The sequence below is a fragment of the Dromaius novaehollandiae genome, chromosome 17 (assembly GCF_036370855.1).
Source record: "Dromaius novaehollandiae isolate bDroNov1 chromosome 17, bDroNov1.hap1, whole genome shotgun sequence".
Classification (NCBI taxonomy): domain Eukaryota; kingdom Metazoa; phylum Chordata; class Aves; order Casuariiformes; family Dromaiidae; genus Dromaius; species Dromaius novaehollandiae.
Window position 1 is genome coordinate 6,999,259 of NC_088114.1, and position 22,883 is coordinate 7,022,141.

The following is a 22,883-nucleotide window of genomic DNA, read 5'->3' on the forward strand; positions in this document are numbered from 1 at the left end:
GAAACTGGTAGCTCTCTATACATAACCTCTAGCAGTCCCTGAGCCTAAGTAGTACTGTTAATGTTGAATTTTCTTGCTTTTATTGATTTAGGCTATCTTTTAAACTGGTAACATTACATGAAATAGGATTTATTTTGAGCTGCTGTAGTAAAAGCTGTGTATTAACGTTTTAAGAAAGTAGAAAAAAAGCTCATATAGCAGGTGGGTATACAGGTACTTCCTGAGAGTATTAGAAAAGCTAATTGAGTATCCTACTGCAGGCATATTTTCTTATACATAACGTATCTTTTAATATTTTTTCCATACTATTGGGAAATAAAAATCATAAGTATTAATATTTTTACAGCTACAGTATAACATAATAATCAGAACAAATTATTTTTATAGTACCAGAGCTCTTCCAGTACCTCACAAACAAGATCATTAAAACCATAAAACACTGAAATGTTCAGCAGATAAAAATGTGAAGGCAAGAAATCATAAACAATGAATACTAAATCATTATAGCAGGATTTTTCTTAAACAAAAAAAAAAAAAAAGTCCCCCTCCCCCTGCCAAAAAAATCAACCCTTTTTCTAAGGAAAGTTTTCATTTTTCTCTGAATCAAATGAAACCTGTGGCAATGGTCAGCTGTAACTTTAGCCAAGCTTACATATGCTTTAACATATATCTTGATGTTCATTGGTTGCATTTATGTGGATTCAGTGTTAAGTAGAATTAAGCAGAGAATATCTTCTGGGATCTCCTTGGAATTTTTGTTTTGCAAAGATTTAGGTTGTAATCATCTGGAAAGATTCCAATAGTTTTTTTCCTAGCCTACATTTAATAAAGGTTCAGCACTGTTATTTTAACTTGAGAAAATAGTCTTTTTCTAATGCTGAAACATTCTTTCAGCCCCCCACCTCTTTCACAGATAAGTTTTAAATAATGGCTTTCTCTGAATAGTTTTGGGCTAATTAAATTGGTATTTTTAGCCAAAACAAATATTTATGAAAGATGCAAGTACAGCTTTTTTTTTTTTTTTTTTTAATCATTAGTTTGAACACAGTAGAAATTAGTTGATATATATGAAACTGAAATAAAAAGACAGCGGCCCTATGCAGGACATGGCTTTATGAAATTCTATATATTGGGCTAGATTTGCTACGATTAGTCATCTTCAGATTAGCCTCATGAAATATGCTTCATCAGAATGTAGAGATTCTGCATATATGACATAGAGGAGGCTGAGGCTTTTCCCTTCATCATGAAGGGAATGCTAAGGACTCTCTTCAGCTACTAGATGGGTGGTTATAGAGGAAAATGGAGCCAAACAGTCTTGGAGGAGGTTAGACTAGATGATCTCCAGGGGTCCTTTCCAACTTAATTCTATGATTCTATGAGGTATAACCTCTTCTACTTCTGTACTCTTTTGTAAGCATTTTCTCAGCCTGCACTGAACTTGGGTTTTATTCTTAGCACTTTGTTATAAATTCAGAGATGAACATTTTTAGGAACAGTTTAGTTCTAGCCACTTTCTCTGTAATTGCATCTGGCTGCAGAGCCTCTTTACAGCAGAGGCAATGTAAACTTGTGAAGTGGGAGGAACATTTGATTTGATACTTAGATAACCTTTATTAAAGAAATAAGCAATCTTTAGGGAAATCATATTTCTTCACTGATGTGCAATGTGAAGATCTCTTCAGGTTTACTGTAAAATAGTAAAACTTACAAGTAATCCTGTTAAATTCACTGTAAACAAAGTAATCATGACTGTGGCTTTGCATGTATTGGTATCCCTTTCTTTTACATTGGTTCGTTGCTTGCAGCAATTATTGGATCACTGAAGTGTGAAAACACAGGTGATAACGTGCTTATAAGAATTAAAGTATAATCAGCAATGAATGCTATTCAGTAAGCACAGGCATGCTGGCAGCTAGGCAGCTTGGAAGCAGTCAATGTACTGCTTCTTGCTCTGCTGGCATTTGATGAATGCCAAAGATGTAGGTGCTGGGGGAGGAAATGAAGATGTGAAGGCAGGTTGTGTTTTGAAATAGACAAAGATCATAGGAGGAAAGGAGGTCACAGGAAGGTGAGACTATTGCAGTGGTAAAGAGAATGGCGAGAGAAAGAATTGAAGGGAATGGAAGGATAAATCTGCAGGGGGGAGAAAAAGACTTCATTATTTTTGATATTCAAGGAACTTTAGTTTCAGCTGAGAGAAGCTACTCAGGAAGCAGTGGGTATGTGACAGTGTGATGCAAAACCAAGGAATAGATGTTTATTTGGTTTAAACTGTTAGAGCATTGTTGATTCCAAAAATGCTGTTCTTGTTTATGCTAGCAGATGATCTATCTTCAAAAGTATTTCCACTCTCTGTGTTCTACAGTATGAGAAGCTTTTAATTGCACTTGTTTTTTTGTTTTGTTTTTCATTTAAAATCCCCTCACTTGTTTCCATCAGGAGTAACATTTTCATTTTTCTGGAAGACTCAAGACCAGCAGGCTAGGTTTCCCTCTGCCTCTGGTGGACAAGTAATTTCGAGTGGTTTCAAAATCTGTTCAAATGAAGGTGAAGGCTCTGTGGAATTTTACACCCGTGGAAATGCAATGATGAAGTGGAAAGCCAGCTTTAGTCCACCAGGTAAAGAACACCTTTTTCCATTCATTTCTTTGTTATATTTTACTGTATTCTTGCAGAGAGATACAGTGTTAAGAACACAACTTCAGGAAAGAGAAGTGGACTTGGGGGGGACAGCAGGGGCGAGAAGAAAAACATGCAGCTCTGTGCCCAAGAGCTCTCTTAATGTGGGAAGAGAGAAAGTATGAATTGATGCCATTCGGTACGTATCCTTGGACCTGTACTCCAGGTGTTCCTTAAATAGTGTTCTTATTGACATCAGTAGATTAATGGGTGCTTACATGGAAACAGTGGAGTGAGGAATGCATATTAATCCCTAGCAGTTCTTAGTATATTCTAAAACTGGATGTGTGTGTTGCTGTTGTGCCTCCCAAATTCAGACTTCATTTGATAACTATCTTACTATGTGTTCAGTGGTTTAGTCATTTAATTATCTGTGAAGTATCAAGTTTTGTGTGCCTTGCATGGTATTAATAAACATTTTTTGAATAGAAAGCATCTCCCTGCTTTTATCTTTGATCTGAACTGTATATTGTTGGGAAGTGGTATTCACCTGGTGACTGGAACAAATTCTGGGATTCTGATAATGCCACTGACAGTCACTAAATCTTCTCTTAATTTAACTACCTTTAAATTGGGACAATAAGACTTTCTTCACAGTAGCAGAACTCCATTACAGCTCTGCAGCTTAATCAGTTTAGAAATGACATTTTAAGCTAAAAGCTGTTAAATGGCAAAAATAATTTGCATATTTGTGGATTATTCGAAGTAAAAATGAATATTATGTTTTGGGCCTCTGAACTATAACAAAAAGAGACAACTTTTAGTTAAAGACTGCAAGAACTGGACAACAGGCAAATAAGTTATGCAGTTCTTGCTGCGTGGAGTGTTTTGAGTCAGTATTGAAGAGACTTCAAATCTTGGTTAATAGTACCTAGCAAGTGTAACTTATGCAACTTCAGTGAGTTCAAACAAGAGTTCAGACAAAAGCTAACAGGCATTCTGCTGAAGTATGGACCTTCCCATGTGTATAAAGATTAATATACATGGCACAAATGTTCCATAACTGTTAGGACTTTTAATATAGCTCTACAGCATTGTAAAAGTTAGCAAAAACTTAGTAGGAAGGACTCTAAATGCAATTGATTCATGGATTTTGCTGTGGCTATCAATAATTTGCAGGTCCTTATTGGACACACGTTCTCTTCACTTGGAAATCGAGAGAAGGACTGAAAGTCTATGTCAATGGAACTCTAAACACAACTGATCCGAATGGGAAAGTTTTCTATGATTATGGAGACCACAGCGCAAATCTGTTGACTGGGACAGAGGGGGATCAAACTAAGCGCTACGTGAATGGGGCATTTGATGAATTCATTATATGGGAAAGGGCACTCACCCCCAATGAAATTGAGCAGTACTTTACAGCTGCTATTGGTGAGTATATGCACTGCTTTGTTGTAAGTTGTCTTCTGTAAAGATGTTGACTTAATATTTAGCCTGTGGAATTTTTTTGCTACTGTTTTCCAACTTTCAGCTATTGAATATATATATATATATATATTATATATATATAATATATATATATTATATATATATAATATATATATATAATATATATATATATTGTAGAGGCTGACAAAAATGCAGGTATAAATGCCACTGAAACTTTCAACTGTCTGTGTGTGCTTTTCATCTTGTTCTCCTTTAAAATGTCACCAAAAGTTATCAAAGCCAGAAGTATCTAGCCATTGTTAGATCCCCTAGGATCAAAAGAAGAGAAGTGATAATTAGACTTGGGGTAGAATGGTATTAGAGAATACTGATTGCAGGTTTTTAACTTGCATGATAGTTGTTGTGTAACTTGGAGCCAACTCAGCCTCTTAGTGCCTTCCCAGAAGATGTGGATAATAATGCTCATCTTCCAGTTCCTGGAAGGACGAAGACTTAACTCATGTATGCTTGTGAACTATAAGGAAGATAGTTGCTGAAATAAATATAAACGTAAAACAACAGAGATTTCAACAAAGACGTCAGACTTACAAGACAATGGTCAGTAAACTCCATCAGCCGTTCTATGGATCACTAGTATAAAACTTTCACTACAAGAAAGGCTCTGTTGCTATAAAGTGCTTGTGTGTGAGTAGCAATTAAAGATCCATTTCTGAACAAAAGCTATGGAGCATCTTGACCGTTTGGCTTCACTGGCAGTTTCACTACTTTCATATATTTTTACTAGGCTGAGACCTAAAGCAGTTAAACCTATCACTCTTTTACTTTAAAACCCATTGAAACCACTTTCACAACAGAAACTCTTTGAATAACGCACAACTTTTGATGAAACCATCGAAATGAGAATGCGCATGCATTTGACTTCCAGGTTTGATTACAGCAATCCAGTTTATTTAGGATTGAATCCACTGAAAAAAACATCCTCCTGGTATAATGGAGCAATCTATTTGCTTTGCAACACATCACAGTAGTCACCTTCAAAAATTTTGCATTTTAAAAAGTGATTCTTATGTCTTCAGGCAATCTGGTTCAGAGAGTATTCATTTAATACCAGAAATAGTATAAATTTTCTGTTCTGTGTTTTGAACATCTTAGTGTTAAAAAGAAATTAAAAAAAAATAAAAAAAATTAACTTTATGTTCAGGTCATGTTGGAAAAATTGCTATTGTATCTGGCTGTTGAATCTTTCACAACAAACTAGGGTTACTATAACACTATCCAACCTAAAGCTATCATAAATCACATTCCTTGATTTAATGCAACACGAGAAGAACGTTATGTTACTAAACTTGAGGGCAGTGGATTTTCAAATTGACCTGATCATCTATATATGTGTCCTGTTCCACTGTCAGAGAGGTATGACATATAAATACAAAGAGAACTTTAACCCCTTAAATTCTCTTGAATCCACAACAGCCATCTGCTGAAGTCTTCCACTGTTCTAACCTCCCATCTTCATTCTAACAAATAATCAAAGCATCATGGAAGCCTTTTTCCATGAATGCAAATCCTGTTCTGAAGTTAAACTTGTAATTCTTCCCTCTCTTACTTTGGATTGGAAATCATGGAACAAGTTTGTGTCCATGTCTATTAGGCATTAGGGCATTGCAGTCTTACTGGGGGTCATTGGAGTCAGAATATTTGGTTGCTGGACATTAATGCTTGCAGCTGAGACTTTCAAAGACTTCAGAAAGAACTGGGTACTCAGATTCTGCTGAAGTCTAAATTTAGGGAGTGGTACAGAACTTTGCCTGTATCTTTTCTCTCCATCCCTGTTGGTGTTGTGTGTTGGTTTTTTTTTGTTTGTTTGTTTTTTAGGAAGCTGTATAGCAAGTTCTCCAAGTCTGATTTATATATTGAGATGTTCCTATTGTGCTGTGAGATTTTGCAAGTTTACTGTAACTTGCATGACATTAGGTGTTTTTTGTGCCCCTCTGCTCCCCCCCTTAAGAATCTAGTTCACAGGTCTTCAGGGCTATTCGAAACTACCAGAGTTCAGTGGGAAATCTAAAATTTTTAGCCTCTTAATTTAAAGTAAAGCTTGATGTGTGTGTTTTGGGGGGCTTAAAATTAAAATGCAAAGTTACTCCAGGTATATTATTTCTGTAAATTTTATGGACTTTAAGCCAGTATTTTAAGTGCTGAAATGATTTTTGAGCACTTGAGAAATGCAGACCATTGACTTTTACTTTTTCTCTCTACGGTGTGGACTGATCAGATTTTTTTTTTTTTTTTTTTTTTTTTTTAATTTCCATCTTGACAGATGCAATTGGGACAGTTTTGGGAAGCAAGGAATATTACAGTAGTAATCAACATAGTAAACCAAAGCCATCCTTAGTATCTATTTATTGCCCTTGGAAGACTAAACCCAGGGATGAAGCTGGGCTACTGTGGTCTGACATAAGAAACTTAATAGGACAGCTTGTTTTTTAATAGAATGAATGATCATGTTCCTTTTGGATCCATGAAAAAAATGTGGCCTGTCTAGGCCACTACTGTTTGATTTTGCCCAGGAGTGTGGTATTTCAGCACATATAAATTCTTGGGAAGACATAGATTAGAAGAAAATTTTATTTCACTGTCACAAATGACCCATAAATCCCCTTGCACAGAGAGGAATCAATATATTTAAAATGGAGCAGCTGGAAACCATCCAAAATTGAGTATTTTTTTGTCTTGAGAAATCACTTATGACATACTCATATGGTAATTTTCAATGGATATAGTTCTAGTGGGTGACATTTATTAGTAAAGCTAGATTGATTAATGGCAACCTCACTGTTGCTTGAAATCAACTCAAATACCTACTAGAGACATTTTCTATAATGTGCTCAAACTACTGCTGGAGGCTGTATTTTGCCTGCTTGACCCCTGGTACTTGTTTTATGCAAAACTAACATGCTCCATGGGCTTTAATATGCCACTGTTTCTGTTGATGTTGGTCTTCTGTTTGAGGGTGGTGCCTTGTTTTCATTGCAAGCAACCAAAGGATTTCCATTGGCTTTGAGTGTTTCTTCAAGATTTTTGCTGAAAGTCGCTTTCTGATTTTACCTTCATGTGTGTGACCTTATTTAGCACTTGAGCAATTTAGACCCAAGACATGAATAATCATTGAGACAACACTAGTGTCTGGAAACCATAGCTGAGCCCTGAGTCTCACTTTTATCCAGTGTCTGTATATCCACAGTTCCTGTTCTAAAGAGTTTATAGTCTAAACAGAGAACCTAGGACAGATGAATGAAAAATAAGAAGGTCACAAGTGAAATTTTCAGAAGTGCCTATAGACTATTTATTCTTCATAAGGCATAGGGGATTTCGAAAAGTTTGCCCTAAATAGCTTACCAAAGCGTCTGTGACAGAGCTAGAGAAGGAAGTTGGATGGTAACGTTTTAATCATACAGTTGTCGCTTTTGTAATACAGGGGTTTTCCATGAATTGCAAATAACACTTAAATTCCTGTTTGCAAAGAAAGGTTTAACTAAGTGTTTAAGATTTAGATTAAGTTGCAAAATTCAACTGTATAAAGATGAGGAAGTAAAATTCAGTAGAAGAAATTGTTTAAACAAGCCCATGCAGCTCCACTGCTGAAAAGCTGTAAAATGCAAACAGCAAGTATGATACTTCTAATTAGAACTGCCCCAACCTCCAATTGGAATACAGTTTTAGTAAACTTTCTTGTGCATATGCATGTTTTAAAGCAGCCTTTATTTTCCCCAGGTGTGCAAGTTGTGCTTTCTTCAACACTTCCACGGTCTGTGATGACAACCACTACAAGGCCTGTGGTAGGACAGTCCTCAACTCCTTTTTGTAACATCAGAATGTGTATATACTACAGAGTTACAGATCCTCCACAGTTTAGTTCTTGTTAATGGCATTTATTTTAGTACCCCAGTTATAAAGACTTTCAGATATGTATGGGGAGCATTTGCAGCCACTAAGTGAAGATGGCTGAACTACAGAATCCTTAATAAGAGTAGAACTGAACTAGGACAGATGCAGGGAATTCACTGTTAAGGAGAAATCTGTTTTCCATAAATAAAAATGAAAAAACAAATTTCTGAAATATTTCAGTCTCATAGATATAGGAGGACATCAATGTTTTTGAATATTTTTTCCTCTTATGTCTCTTGAAATTAGAAAAACTGGTTATCAAAATAACAGTTGGTTTTCATCCATTTAGAAAATGTTAAATGAAACAGTTAAAATTAAATAATGTGCAGTCTATGTACAATTAGTCAGTCTATATGCAATTAGCTGTTGCAGTTTTTCACTTGCTTGATATCTGTAGTGTCCAAGTTCTATTTGTCATCTTGTTCAGAGACTTTCAGGAAACCATGGCAGATATGACCTGAATTTCTAATGAAAAAAAGCCATGTGTCTGATTCTGATTATCCTATCTATTTGTTCATTTGCTTTCCTTTTTCCCTTGGTTTACCTAGTCTTTGCGTAATCCCAGTGGTCATACTAGGCTGTGTTGTATGCAATGAGGAGGAAAATGACTGGGTCAGGAACCTGCTTTTTTGGCTTTAGGACCAGAGAACCATATAGGACAAGTCTTGAAGTTAAATTGCTTGACAATTCTGTAGTGAATCTCAGAGAATTAAAAACTGTCATTTAACTTTCTCAGGCCTAAAAACATAAATAATGACTACCTATAAGTTCTGATGAGTTTCTCTCTCTCTCTTGCAGCTGTCTACAAATGCCTATCATCCCATCATAACTAATCTGACTGAGGAAAGAAGAAAGTTCCGTTCCCCAGATACTATGCTGAACTACCTAGAAAATGTATCTTTCAGCTTGCCCAACAAATCCTTGTCAGAAAATACTGCTCTACACCTGAGTGAGGTATATTTCTTTCAGATCTGTGTGTGAAGCCAGGTGACCCTGAACATGCTCCAGAAGCTGAAACAGAATGCCACTTTGAAAGTTTTTGCTGATTGCAAAATATATATATTAAAAAAAAAAAAAAACACAAAAAAACCCCTACAACTATTTTAATAAGTATCAGAACGTTAGCTTCAACCACAGAAAATAGCTTAAAGGTCTGGGGACATGTATTTCATACTTAAATTCTAAACATTTGGAACCATGACTGCAGATTAAAAATAATTATGTAGTTAAGCAGACAACAGCAAAGGAAAAATAATTTCTTATGAAGTTGTTTTCAACTGAAAGTGTGTCTGATGAATGATAAGCATTCTTGGAAAAATTTTAGCATTTCTTTGTATGGCCCAGGTGATCGAAGTGCAGCTGAGTTTGACAGCCCTGTCAGGCATAGGACATAAAGACATTTTAATCATGGTAGTGACAGCAGCAAAATGGAGGCATATTACAAACTAGTTAGCATGGATACAGGAAGCAGTCTGCTCATGGCTGTATTGAACCTCAGCCTGGGCTAACTGCCTGGGTATATGCTTATTATCTAGTATCTTTGAGGTCTGCACTACTACAGTAGACTGCTACTGGTACCCAAGCAAGTTAGTTTAAATCTCACAGTGGAGAGTTAAAATGTCATCAATTACTGCTGTCTGCCAAGCCTTTTGATAGTGTTTATTGCCCCTGTAGTGAACACAGGCTAAGTTGTGCTTGTCCAACAGTTTCTCTTTTGCAAAATCATGCATTATTCTTCCTGGACTCTGAGATGCCTGAGGCATAGGCACATACTCTGCTCTGCCAGCTCTGCATTGGAGATGGTAACCTGTGGAAGAGGGACTGTTTGTGACATTAGCATCTTTAGCTTTTGTGAGTTAATGCCCTTATCTTATGCTATGCTGCAATCACAGCAGGTACTCCTGTGGTAGGCATATCACAGATCTCCACTGAAGTTAGTTCATTGTGGGATCAGGTCCAAAGCTTAACTGAGTAATTTATTCTTGTTTAAGTTAATCCACAAAGAAGAAAATGAAGAAGAAAAGCTTTCTGCAGTCTGAACTGAGGACAAGGGGTCACTTTCTACTAACATAAAGTTAGCCTACTGTAAAATGATGGGCAGCTAATTTCCTGATTTCAGCAGGCTAGAAAGCTATTATTACAGTAATCGGCTCTGGCCTCACCAGTGACTGTTTCTCTAAGCATGTGGGTAATACAAGGGTGACAAGGATTATTTACTCAGACAAACAATATAAATGCTTTTGAAAATTACATAGGCAGCAATTGTTATGTTAAAGGCTTAGCATTTGCAAACTCTAAAGCTTGAATTTTATGGATCAGTTTTACATGGAGCAAAAACCCTTCTAAAAAGCTTTAATATGTTTCCTTTATTTCACTAAAAGTTGTGTGGGGGATCTCATTTGAAAATGGGATAGCATCCTGTCAGATGTCATACCTGTTGCCCACATCATTGCAGTTGCTATTTTGTTGCTCACTCATGCTATCCGATGCTGCTTTGTGTGGCATGAAAGTGATGTGCAGACAGAAACACGGGACATGATTATCTTTAGCAAAGCTATTTTGGGAAATAAACACAAGAGAGTCGTGATCATGCATAGAGACTCTTATCATTTGTCTGATTGATGATTTGGCTTTGTATTGTCTGCAGCTAATTCCCTGAAAGGCAGGAACTGAGCGTGCTTGCTCTTTTCTCTAGTTATCTCTGTTCTGGTTGTCATTTATCTCAGCACAAAAAGTTGATTTTAAGTGCTCTACAATAAACTTTCTGATTACTGACACCTATTTATAATGAATTGCTTCTGACAAATCTTATGTTTTCTGTTAGAATTCCGTTCTGCTCAGTAGGTCTAGTCCTCCTGCTTTCCCTCCTTTCCTAGTGGTCTACCATATCTTCTTTGGGGTAATTCCAGAGACATCCTGTGGCTTGGAAAGAGATCCTTCCTAAATACACTGGACAATTCAGGATGGGTCTCAGGCTTAGCATAACTTTCATGCATGCCAGGTAGAATTCCACACTGAAAGGGCAGCACAGACCATGTAGCCCCTAAGGGTAAAGCTCATATAATAGAGCTTCAGTGCTGCCCCATATGTTATGGCTTGCAAAAATGTCCTCAGAAAAGACCATTGCTGCTTTCTACATTTCTCAGTGGGACTTTCTTGTAGCCATGTTGATGCTCTTTTAAGACACTTTAAAAGAGGCATTGAAGGAGGAGACAGACTTTGCTTTTAAGAACCAAGTCCTTATTTTGGCCTATCATACACTGTTGGTGAGAGTTATATAAGTGCCTTGCCTCAAGCTGGGGGTAGTCGTATTGTTTAAGCAAGGAATAGAGCAACCTGGCTTTTGACCCTGGTTTTGTCATAGCCTGCTGTGTGAATTAGGTGGCAGTCACTTTCTGTGCTCCAGTTTTCCTTCCTCCTATTTGTCTTCATTGGAAAGACTTCTTGGGACAGAGACTGTATTGTGCTGAGTGCTTGAACAGTGCCCACTGTGATGGATCCTGACCTCAAAAACAACCTCAAAGTGCAAAAGTTAAGTAGATAATCAAATTGAACAGGAAATGGCAACCAGAAACATACCTAGTGCTGTTGCAATACCTCCTTACTTAATAAGGCTAGACATTAGTGTTACATGAGTTTCAATAGCTTCATTTTCTCTTTGTTCGTGTTGTCACCTTAGCTGTACTGTAACCATTGCATTTTGGGAGTCTCATTGGATGTTATTTTTATTAAACAAACTATTACTTTAAAATGTCACTATACAAAATATGATGAGAGAGCTGGCAGCTAGGGGATGAATCTGACTTGCGTGAAAACAGGTCTGTCATCTTAAAATAAATCTAAGGAAATCCAAGCAGAGATCTGCCTTACGTGCTTGCCTGGAGATGTAGCTGATGAATAAGTAATGAAATAACAGTTTTATTTATCTTCTAGGCTTTTTTAAAAGCTGTTGAAGACTTTCTTTTATTGCCCGCCTGGACTGATAAATCAAAGGTAAGACAAATAGGTTAGGTTTGTAGGTTATTTCAGGTGCATATTTTCTCATGGATAGTAATGAAACTGGCTGCCTCTATTATTCTTCATGTCAGAACTTCTTGGCAGTATGACTTGTTTTCTCATAGGTCACTTTCATATTTTAATTAAAAATACATAGACAAAAATTATTTTTTCTTAGTGGTTTTTGAGCCTTAAAATAAGGGAACTTCTATGATTTCTATGACTTCTACTCCAAATTTAGCTTTTCATGAATTTGAGAAATACTAGATATTTTAACATTTTTACTTGTTTTGAAGATTCACTTTTTTAATATATGTGAAATATATGACAGTGCTTACCTAGGTTAGAGGATGTAAACTTTGAGGGGGAAAGTGACTTTTATGACTCTTATGGTCTCCTGTCAACCCTTTTAGAATGCAAAGAAATATGAACAGGAGCAATTCAAGAATTTCCTGAGATCTTTTGAAGTTTGAATCTTAAGGGAGTATGGTTTTCAGAATAATGAGCTCTTATAACGAGAGAAGGGGACAGGCTAAGGTAAATTAAGCTCTTACTGAATCCTAAAAGGCTTTTAAGAAGGACAAAAATCTGATGGATTTAAGTTCTTAGCCTAAAATCTGTGATCATTTCTCAGGCAAATGAATATTCAAACAGATTTCTTTTCCATTAAGCCATGCATTCACTCAGATTTTTATGCATCAAGTTTCAGCCTGGAGGGTTGCTTTCCAGTGAGCATATAAGCACTTTGAGTATAGCTTTATGCCAGGGAACACTGACATGTTTTAATAAAGCTGAAACAAATGCCAAACTATAGTATGTATAAACTTATGTTTTGGTGAAGATCTGTTACTATTCTGGCATCAGGGTGTTTTTTTTGTCTTTATATATTGCCAAAACAATCTGTTCAGTTCTTGGCCTCATTGTGCTGAATCCTGAATATAACTGTCAAATGCTGATGGGAGCAAAGAGTCATTTGGAGACATACTGTGAAACAATTTTATGACATTGAGCTCTGTGTGGCATCAATTCATGTAACACTTTACTCGCTATATGTGGAGAAACATATTTGACTGGACAGTCAATTTATCATGGCACCTTGTCATTTTGTGCTATGAACTTCAGTTTCTTTTGTTATAGAGCCGCCTTTTTTCCCCAACCCCCCAGACTGCTCCCATATATGGAGGTTTAATTGAAACTATTGACTGTGTGATGGTGCACGTGGCATGCCATCTAGGAGAAAACTCGTTACCTGTAACCCTTGAGGGCACATCACCTGTGGCAGGTAGGATTTAGCAGAAATGTTCTCTCTCCCTCTGGACAGGATGTCTGGGTATCATAAATACATCCGTGCTTGTAGCCCCCCTTTGCCAACATGGAGGAGGAAATCAAAATAAATTATTTTCTCTTTTAAATACAAAATGTTGTATCAGTTGCAGAAAGGTGACTATACAGTTAGTCCAGAGTTATTCAGCTCTGACAGCACAGTCAGTTTTCTTGAGGTTATTTGGGGAGGGGCTTAGAATATGAATTCTATGAAGTTAGTCCAATAGTATGTAAGCAATTAAAGTACTGCCTAGAGCTCTTATGTGGTGCTTTGAAGTTGCAAATGTCTGGATACTACAAAACTTTAATGTGGGGACAGGAGTTTGCAAATAATAGGACAAGTTTAGACCTTTTGGGAGGATTTTTTTCTCTTAGTACTGTCTAGCCTGTCAGCACCCTAATTTCATCTGTGCCTTTGGATGCTACAGGTAGTAAAGGTCTGTTCTGTTCTGGTATTCTGTTCTGCCTTGTCGAGATCTACGTAATCAGGCAAATAACCTGGAGCCATCAGTTCCATTAATCACTCCACAAAGTCTCCCTAAGCTGTCTCAGACACTGGCATTCTCAAATAGAACACCAAAACTCTAAAATAATGCCTTCAAATGCCAGCAGAAAGGAAGGGGGGGGATGTCAATCTGTTTTGCTTACCTTGGTGCCTTGTTAAGCATAGTATCTGAGCACACAGTGAAGTGATCCATGGTATATTAACACTCTACGTGCTACTTTCTCCCTCATAAAAATGTCAGATATAAAGACAGTTTAATACTTGCAGAGTTTAATCCATTTTCTGCAAATAGCTGGGACTTGAAAGTAAAAATTTGCAATAGCTACTAGAAGAGTTGACTCTAGTCACGTAGTCAAGTAAGTTCTAATGGTTGTTGATTTTTTTTTTTTTTTTTTTTTTTTTTTTTGGGCGGGGGGGTTATCACACAGATTACTCCTTGGCCAGAATGTATCCTCAGACTCTGAATTTGTCCCACTATCGCTTTCCATCTCAAGGCCGGAGTTATATTTCCATCCCCAGTGAAGCTTTTCACAAAACAGGTAAGGAAAAATTTAATGAGAGGGGCAGAATCATGTAAAAAGAGTACCTAGAAATCGTTCTGCTTTTGGTTTGCCTTAGTTTTCATAGTAACTGACTTGATCACTGTCAGTTGTGTGGGCTTGAAACAGAAACAATTTCCCTGTCATATTAATGAATGATTAATGCAATACTCTTTAATATGCAGTATGCTTGCAATAATGCAAGTAATACTGCAGATTACTTGAAGAATACTTCAGATTAAACTGGAATAATACAGCTTGGCCCCACAGACTGTAAACACTTAAACTGGATGTCCTTTTACATCAGGGAAGCTATAATTTCGTAATTTATTTTTAGTCATCTGAACTGCTATTTTTAAGAAATTCCAGGGTATCAGATCAGGTATTGGTTATCCATCATGCAAAACATGTCAAAGGTTTTATGGAATTAAACCATAAAATGAAAGATTTAAGTAACAGCAGCTACAGAAACAGAATAAAGATGTAAACTACAGCTAAGGGAGAAAGGCAGAACTCAGTATTGAAATCCATATCTAAGCTAAAATTTTAATAATCCCTAAATTTGGTGGTATGGCAAAAATCTGAAGCTTTAATCAAGATTTAAAAATTACAGTATGTTTGAAATTAATTACCTATGTTGTAATTAAGGATCAAAGGGAGCATATTTACAAAAGCACCTACCTGCAACTGCATAACTTATGTGGAAACCTTTCTCCTAGTCACCTCTGAAGGAAGATTGGTCTCTTTTCATAGTTAGCTGAAGGTAGCCTACAGTGGGAAATACTCAAATACTTGCTGAACTATCTACCTGATTTGTGATGCCAGCCTTGTTTCTTTGCACTGGCAGGGCCTTTGGCTGGAGACTTCACTGTGAGTGCTTTGAGGCTTGAATGACTATAACCTGTAATGCCAAAAATAGCATGTGAAAGGACTTTTCCCCTTCCCACTTATGAAGTCTTCTCACCATGTGGATGGTTTTTTTTCTTAATACAGAACTTTATCATGCTTGGTATATTGAAATGATCCAGCCTGTTAGATATTTAACTCTTCTGGAGAGTTAGAAATCAGCTAAAGCTCACTTCTGAGCAAGTTTAACTTTCAGGCCACATTTTAAGACTGTAGAACACTGTACTTAACGTGCAATAATAAATTTTTTAAGTTGGCGTTATAAATATTGGAACTCAGAAAAAGGGATAATAAAGTACATCTGTGTGTCTGACACTTAAAATATGCATCTGTCTCTTTGCTCAGATGCTGGAGAACTTGAAATGCATACAGCAAGCAGACAACAAACAAACTGGTTGCCCATGTTTGGGTTTTGTAAGCTGGCAGTGAATGTTGCTAGTAGTCAAGTAGCCTTGAGAGTACTGTAGCTACCCTTGAGACATAGATTTTTGTATGTCTTGTGGCCATTTGTAGTGACATGTGGTTCTCGTGGGGGCTTTATAATTGACAACTGATTGCTTTAACAGCTTATTCATTTTGAAAGTATAGTTGAACAGGGCAGGCATCTTTCTATTTTACTTCTGACGTTTCCTGTGCTGTCCTGCAGGCTGTTCATACCTTTTTCATTTATTTAATACAGTAATCAGAATTCTGCTAAAGTGAAGATATGAGAGTTTACAGAAGTCAGGGCTTTTAATTAACAGGGAGTTTAAAGTCTAGGAGAGAAATGTCTTTTGGAACTGCTGCTCTAAGGAATAATCTCTCTTGCCTTTTTCACAGCTTGGATAACCATTGTCGGCCTGCTTTACCATAACATGCACTATTTCTTTCATAATATCAACCCTACGGATACCAAGTAAGTATCTTGGAACGCTCACACTGTAACAGTTTATTATCTTAGTGATCTACCTTTATAACAGTCATGTCTTTATCAACTGTAAATAAATTTTGAGCCATAATCCTGATTCTGCAATGCTAAGGACATTTAGTCATTAACTAGAGAGAGATTAAGACTTATATTAGATGTTTTATTTTATGCTGCAGTAAAATAGATTCCCATAGCAATATGTTTGTCTTTCCTTGTCTCCTATTTCCATTCATTAGATCGGATATTAGAATTTCATAATTCTAATCTTTGTCTCATAAAGCCCAAATTATATCTTTTCTCCTGACATGCATAAAGATAATGTTTGCACTTAAATGAAACAAGAAAACATAACATCCCTCCTAAGAAAAGCTGTGAATCCTAATCCTATAAGCCTATGAGATAATTTTACAACAATAAACCGTGCAAAACTTCAAAGACCTTTTGCTTTATATGCTGTTACCAACGAAATCATTAGCAGATAAGATAAAGTAAACTAAGAGCTGCATAACTCTTAGCAAGACAGTTCCCTAGGGAATTTTGCAAGGCCATTCATGTAAATCATTACACTTTTATTTTAAGCTAGTATTAATTTATCTTTCTATTTGATATCTGTTAAGGGACGTAGATTAGGTTACACTGGTTCTCAGTCTTATCCAGTCTGTGGCTTTGTGTTGTGTGTGATGGCAGACAAAAGGATACAGCATCTTAGTTCCCCATGTATTTTAGGGATTGCCTTTCATGTAGCTGTATGTAAAGGAAGGAAGGTCATGATTCCTGGTTTATAACCAGTCTGATCACACTGAGATACTGATAAAACTATTACTAAATAGCATTTTTGAATCAAGTAGGAAGTTGTACTGTTTTGTACTCTGCTCTCTCAAAAAGGGCTGGTAGCAGGTGTGTGTAAAGGAACCTTATCGTTAGTGTGCAATATTTCTTACTGATAAGAAGAAATAGAGGCAATAGTTTATGACAGCTTATGTTTTTCAAGCAGGTGCAATCAGTGCAATTTTTTAAGATTAAAAACTGTAACTTGAATTTCCTACAGACAAAAAGAGAATTAGTAGGGTCTTGACTTAAGTCAAAGTTTAGCAAGGATAAACACAACAGTGGGTGAAGTGGGTGAAGACTCTGCATCTCAGAACATTATAGTCTAGTGCGTTGTCTTAGAATCTACAACTTCTGGGGCTCCGACGTGGTGAATGCACACAGTTATGTCATCTTTGTGGACATCTGCCCTAGTCCCATGTATTGAATTTTGTGGAGGATCTGGAAATGGATCCCTCTTCTACAAAACTATATGGATTTTTAGCCTTTGTATCTGAGAATGAAGAAACTGGCCCTGTTGCATAGTTAAAGAAAACAAGCACACAAACACTGGAGTAAAAATGACTGCTAGATTTCTGTCCAGATAATCCAAACTATTTGAACTGTTTGCAGTATATATAGCATTACAGAACCATGCCTATAAAATTCCAGATGCAGATCTGTCCAAAATGTGTTCTAATAATACATGGAATGCTAGTCTGGCACTTTTTCTTTGTTGAATCAAGTTCTAGATGTCTGAAAAGTGTTTTAAAACACTAAGTATGCAATTCTTTCCTGCTTGGCTTTCTTTTGTTTACTTTGCTATTATCTTTTTTGTTTATTTTTCACTGGAATAACAATGTTTTTGAAGAGTAGTTTGTTTTAAAGACCTGTTAGGCTCCTTCTAGCTTTGGGCCACTTGAACACCTGTAATTTGAAGCCTGCCCATTTTCTTCTTGAGGGCAGAAATTCGTTTTCTTGTGGTATAAAACAAACAAACAAACAAAAAAACCCAAACTCTTGGAACTTTCATGCTGTAGCACCAGATGACTTTTATTTTTGGACTGTGTAGCCATCAGCCTCCAAGAGGGAGTCAGGTTGTATGTGTGGTTTTTTATTATTTTTTTTAAGAAATCAAAACTAAAAAGGCTTTGAGCCCAAATCTGCTCTTAGTCATTTGTTTGTATAAATGTGTAATGATCTCACTAAAGGGAATCAGATGACAGATCCACTGACACCTGACATTCAGGTGCATTGCTGAGACTATGCCATGGTGAGGAAAGACTGGCATTTGCAAGTACAGAACATAGAAACAGTTTCTTGCTTGTGCTGAAATTCTTTACGTATCCAAATTCATCTAGCTTTTTTAATCCAAAGTTAAAATAGCAGATAATGAGTGAGGAAGGAAGTGCCTCTGCTTAATCTTTGGAGGCGGAATCTCAAAATGCTGGATACTGACCTTAACATTATATAAGTCCTTCTCTACCTTTCATATGAAAGTAGCAAATTCTGCCCTCCCATGAACAAATTCAATTTACATTTTGGTTACTGGCAGCAGAAGTAATTTCCGATACTGGTTTTCTGGGTTTTTTTTAATTGGTCAGAACTGGAAATGGAAAAGGACTGGAGAAATGGAAAGGACTAGTGGTTAGGGTTGTCCAAAATAAGTTCTGATTTATTTGATCTCGCTGAGCAATTGAGTAAAGTTATTTTAATGTCTGACATGACATTTTTTTTCTGTCAATGAAAGAAAAACAAGAAACCATTGTAACAGGTTGCAGATGTAAATAAGATTTTTAATGTGCTTTGTAAATTGTCTCTTTCCAGGAGTATGCTATGTTTAGAAACTCACAATGATGGCTAATTCACCATGGCTTATATTTGTAATTGTAAATACCATTCATTCACATACCTGATGAAGAGGTAGATGACAGAAAACATTTTACTCATGCACAGTTTGTTACTGATAGTATACAAAGTTTTTACTTTACAGCCAAAGTTTTAACTGAAAACAGAAATAAAAGGGTTCTTATGTACTGCAAAACTAATTCAGCCTAGAAGAAAATACTACCTGGATCAATCAGATGTTTAGTCAGGGTTTCCTCTATAATGACCTAAGGCACTTTCAAAAATTCTTTTAAACCTTTGTAATAGAAGAGCAGAATGGAGGAATACTGAGGAACTCAAATTTCCTAATCTCTGAAGTTGTTCATCTGTGGCTTCTAGCCTTTAATAGGATCTTTTGGGTCCAGATCTTGCTCCCCTGCAGAAATTCGTTGACTTGAATGGGAAGAGGTGCTGATGTTCCAGTGGCTGTGGGTATATGAGTGAGTTCTTGGATGTAACTCTAAGAATAAGCTTTGTCTTTTGCTGCTTGCTACGGCCCTTTGCGTTAGACAATCTGTTAAGAAAGCAAGTGCTAGGATAAGTTACATCCCTGAAATTACTGCAACAGTTACGCTAGACAGGATCAACAGTTTTCAGGTGAAGTCGAAACAGGCCAATATTGGCATGAACTGAAGAATGCTCTTTTACTACTTCCTTAATATATTGTTTATTTCTTTCCAAGGATTGCTGAAGCTGCTGTCTACAAAGGCAACATGATCTCAGTAACCAGTTACCTCATCTCCCTGAAAGTGGAACCTCCACCTACGTTGTCCCAGAATCTTTCAGGATCTCCTCTTATTACCATCCAGCTCACCCATAAATTGGTAAGTGTAACAGAAATTTTCAGTTTAGGCTGTTATCAGGGCTGTTCAAAACTTCAGTCTCTATGATGGCTTCTTTGTATTTATCTTGTAAATTTTGTGGGCATTTTTAGTAGCAATTCAGATGGCATTTGTGACTACAGCATTACATTTTTCCAACAATTGCTTTTCAAGTACTTTTGTTTCTATCACAGCAACAGGCTGATTAATGCGTGTGTTGATAAAAAGATAAAGTGACAAGTATAGCTTTAGGCCCTTCTGAATGTATTGTTCTATAGATGTGTTTGTGCAATTTACAAAAGGGTTTGGTATGAATTGCTACTTTCTCATTAGAGTTGTTGAGAAAACAAGAATTCATTTATATAAACACTTCCAAGGCTTTTGCTTTTGGTCTTACTCTGCACTGGGATAAAACTGAGGTGTTTTGAATGTCTTCATGAATAAACCCAGAGAAGTAATTCCTCCAAGGGCAGCCAGACGTATGATGAGTAGAGCAACCTCCTGGGATAGGAATAGAATAGTTCAAATCCTTGTTCTAGTGTGAGCTGCCTCTTTTAAAGGGCAAAGTAGAATTCCATCCTGAATTTGAGAAACATGGGACAAAGTTTTATTCAACCAGATCAATTTCTATAAGACATTTCAATTTTACCAAATCAGCATAACCCAGCAAGAAACTGAAAAATACCTGTTTCTAGTTGCTCTCAGGAAGGAGACACCTCTTTTATCATGTCACTGACAGTAGAGAATAGTTCAGTTCGAACTCTGAGACGGTGGCTTGAGGAATGCAGCAACCATGACCTACTCAATAGTGTTGAACAGAATTGGAAAACAAAGATTTCATTTTTTAGATGTACTTAGATGTTTCTTAAAAAACCTTCCTTAGATGTTGTTTCACTTCTTTTATTGTATCTTCTTTCAATAGCTAATTTCCAGCCAATTTATCATTCTTATAGTACTTAAGGAAAAGATAAAGGCTAGGGTGTTTTCCTCATGTTTGTTTTCTGTAAAGCGTAGGAATGGAAATTGTTGTTTTGCCAAGTGTTTTTCAAACTGAGGACTATCCTGAATGTCCCTAATGACCTCTTAGAGGCAGGCAGTTGTGATGTGAGGGTTCTGTTTTTATTAAGTGTTATCTCATTTATAAAATATACTTTGTTTCATTTATTCAGATACCTCCCCATGCTTTAGTATGATTTTACTAGCAAGCTATTAAACAGACATCTGCTTTTTCTTTATGCCTTTTGACTATCACTGAGAACCACTGGGATCTTGGAATACGTACAGAAATGTCACATTTACCTGTCTCTCTCTGCTTGATTCAGTAGCACAAGAATGTGGTGTGAATGTCTATATAATCTGTATAGCAGATGCAGGTTGACTGGAGGTTTCAGACTCCACCTTGAGCAATGTACACTTCATATTGTGCAGTAAGGAAGAGGCTTTTCTGTCCTCTAGCTAATCAACGTTACATTTGCAGGCAGCTGTGTCTTATGTACCATATTTTTACTGTTACTTCCATTATAGCGAATGTGCAGGTTTATTAGCTAGAAGGAGCAAGTACTTGAATGGAAGATACTGTGTACTTATGAATGAAAAAGTATGTAAAATATATTCAGGAGCTAAATGGTTCTTTTGTTTAAAAAAAAAAAAAAAATCCTGATTATTGATAGGTCATCCATTCCGGCCCTGGGGGTGATTTTTCATAGCAAAACTTATTATTAGCACACTGGGATCTCTAAAAACTGAAAGGAGTGATATCACAATATGTTGTGTGAAGCATGCCACTGCTTGGAGGTGTCAGATGGAAAAAAAGTTTGAAATTTTTATTGACTTGTTCAGCCAACAAAATATAACAAATGAGTTTGCTTTGATGTACAGCCTAAGGTTAGTTTTGTGTCATCACTGGGTAGAGAGCAGAGGGCATTGTTTTACTGATGTTAAATACTTTTTTTGATGATGGGTTTTTTTGATGAAAGAAATAAAGGAGTTCCACATTTGAAGATCATTGTACCTACAGATTCTAGGAATTATTTATGTTTACAAATAGTCTTTCATCGCTGTCCTGGAATCATTAGAAGACTCCAACTGTTAGACTTTCTCTGAGAAGAACGTCAATTACTACAGTATGTTCCATTAGTCTGTCTTCAAACTCAGCAAATAAATTTTTAGTGTGTACAGTTGAAATGGGAAGCTGGTGGAAAGACTGGTCTTCATCTTTGGCCTCTTTTTTATGATCTTTGTGATGGTATTCCATGTTTGATTCTTCACAACTCTGTATTGAATTTTCTCAGCTTGTGAGTAAAGATAGATATATTGATTTAAGTTGTCAGTTCAGCATGCAAAGCACAGATTTAACCTCTTTGTGGAGAGGCATTATTACCATTGCTAACTTTAAAAAAAAAAAAAAAAAAAAAAAAAAAAAAAAAGAGAGAAGAGAAACAAAGGAGAAAAAAAAAAGAGAAAAACAAATGTTTTGCAAATGGAACATAGGTAAGAGTTGTGGCCATATACAAGCATTAACAAAACTGTTTGCCAAGTATATAGCAACAGAATATTTATTACTGTGTGTTTATCGTTGCTCCCTGCATGACTTAGGGCTGAAAGGTATGATTTAATCCACACAATTTTCTTGTGTCCTCACAGCAAATGGGGAGACTTACCCCACTGGATAAACAGCATTTTAAAAGTAGCTCAGTGGCAGCCACCCTGAGATAGAAGGGGCTCTTGCAGTAATAGAGACCTGGATGGAGTTCCAGAAGAAGCCTTGACTGGCAGTTTGAGGAGGTCTTGTGATACAAGGATGAAAACAAAGATGGAGAAGTTGTGTGTAGAAATCTGAAATTTAGAAGATAAATAGTAGATAGATTAGGACTGAGACAAGGATGGAGATTTGGTGTGTTTGACTTAATCTCATTTCCAGAAATTTCAGCATAGTGCATCTTTCTCTCCTCACTGTAATGCTTTTACCTTATTCCATCTGTAAGGTCTTCATAGTATTTTTAAACCTCATACTATCATTTTTAAACCTATGTATTCCTTTGCTTATCAAAAAGGAGGGGAAAAGAAAAAAGCAGCCCAGTTGCCTTCATAGATTTCTACCTTGGCTTCCAAAGATAATCCCTTATTATAGGTCAAGAGCAAGCTGGACTGGAGAGCACACAATCATTTAG

The 22,883-nt window shown here is 36.5% G+C and overlaps 1 protein-coding gene across 2 annotated transcripts in view; it reads left to right on the forward strand.

The window, feature by feature from the left end:
* ADGRD1 (adhesion G protein-coupled receptor D1) overlaps window positions 1-22,883 on the forward strand; it is a 165,576-nt gene that overhangs the window by 13,227 nt on the left and 129,466 nt on the right. For both annotated transcript variants that reach the window (XM_064522041.1, XM_064522042.1), the window contains 9 exons: window positions 2,443-2,622; window positions 3,802-4,056; window positions 7,849-7,913; window positions 8,821-8,976; window positions 11,956-12,015; window positions 13,156-13,300; window positions 14,275-14,385; window positions 16,111-16,186; window positions 19,575-19,716. In XM_064522041.1, the coding sequence (XP_064378111.1) occupies window positions 2,443-2,622; window positions 3,802-4,056; window positions 7,849-7,913; window positions 8,821-8,976; window positions 11,956-12,015; window positions 13,156-13,300; window positions 14,275-14,385; window positions 16,111-16,186; window positions 19,575-19,716 (1,190 nt within the window). The remainder of the gene's footprint in view (window positions 1-2,442; window positions 2,623-3,801; window positions 4,057-7,848; window positions 7,914-8,820; window positions 8,977-11,955; window positions 12,016-13,155; window positions 13,301-14,274; window positions 14,386-16,110; window positions 16,187-19,574; window positions 19,717-22,883) is intronic.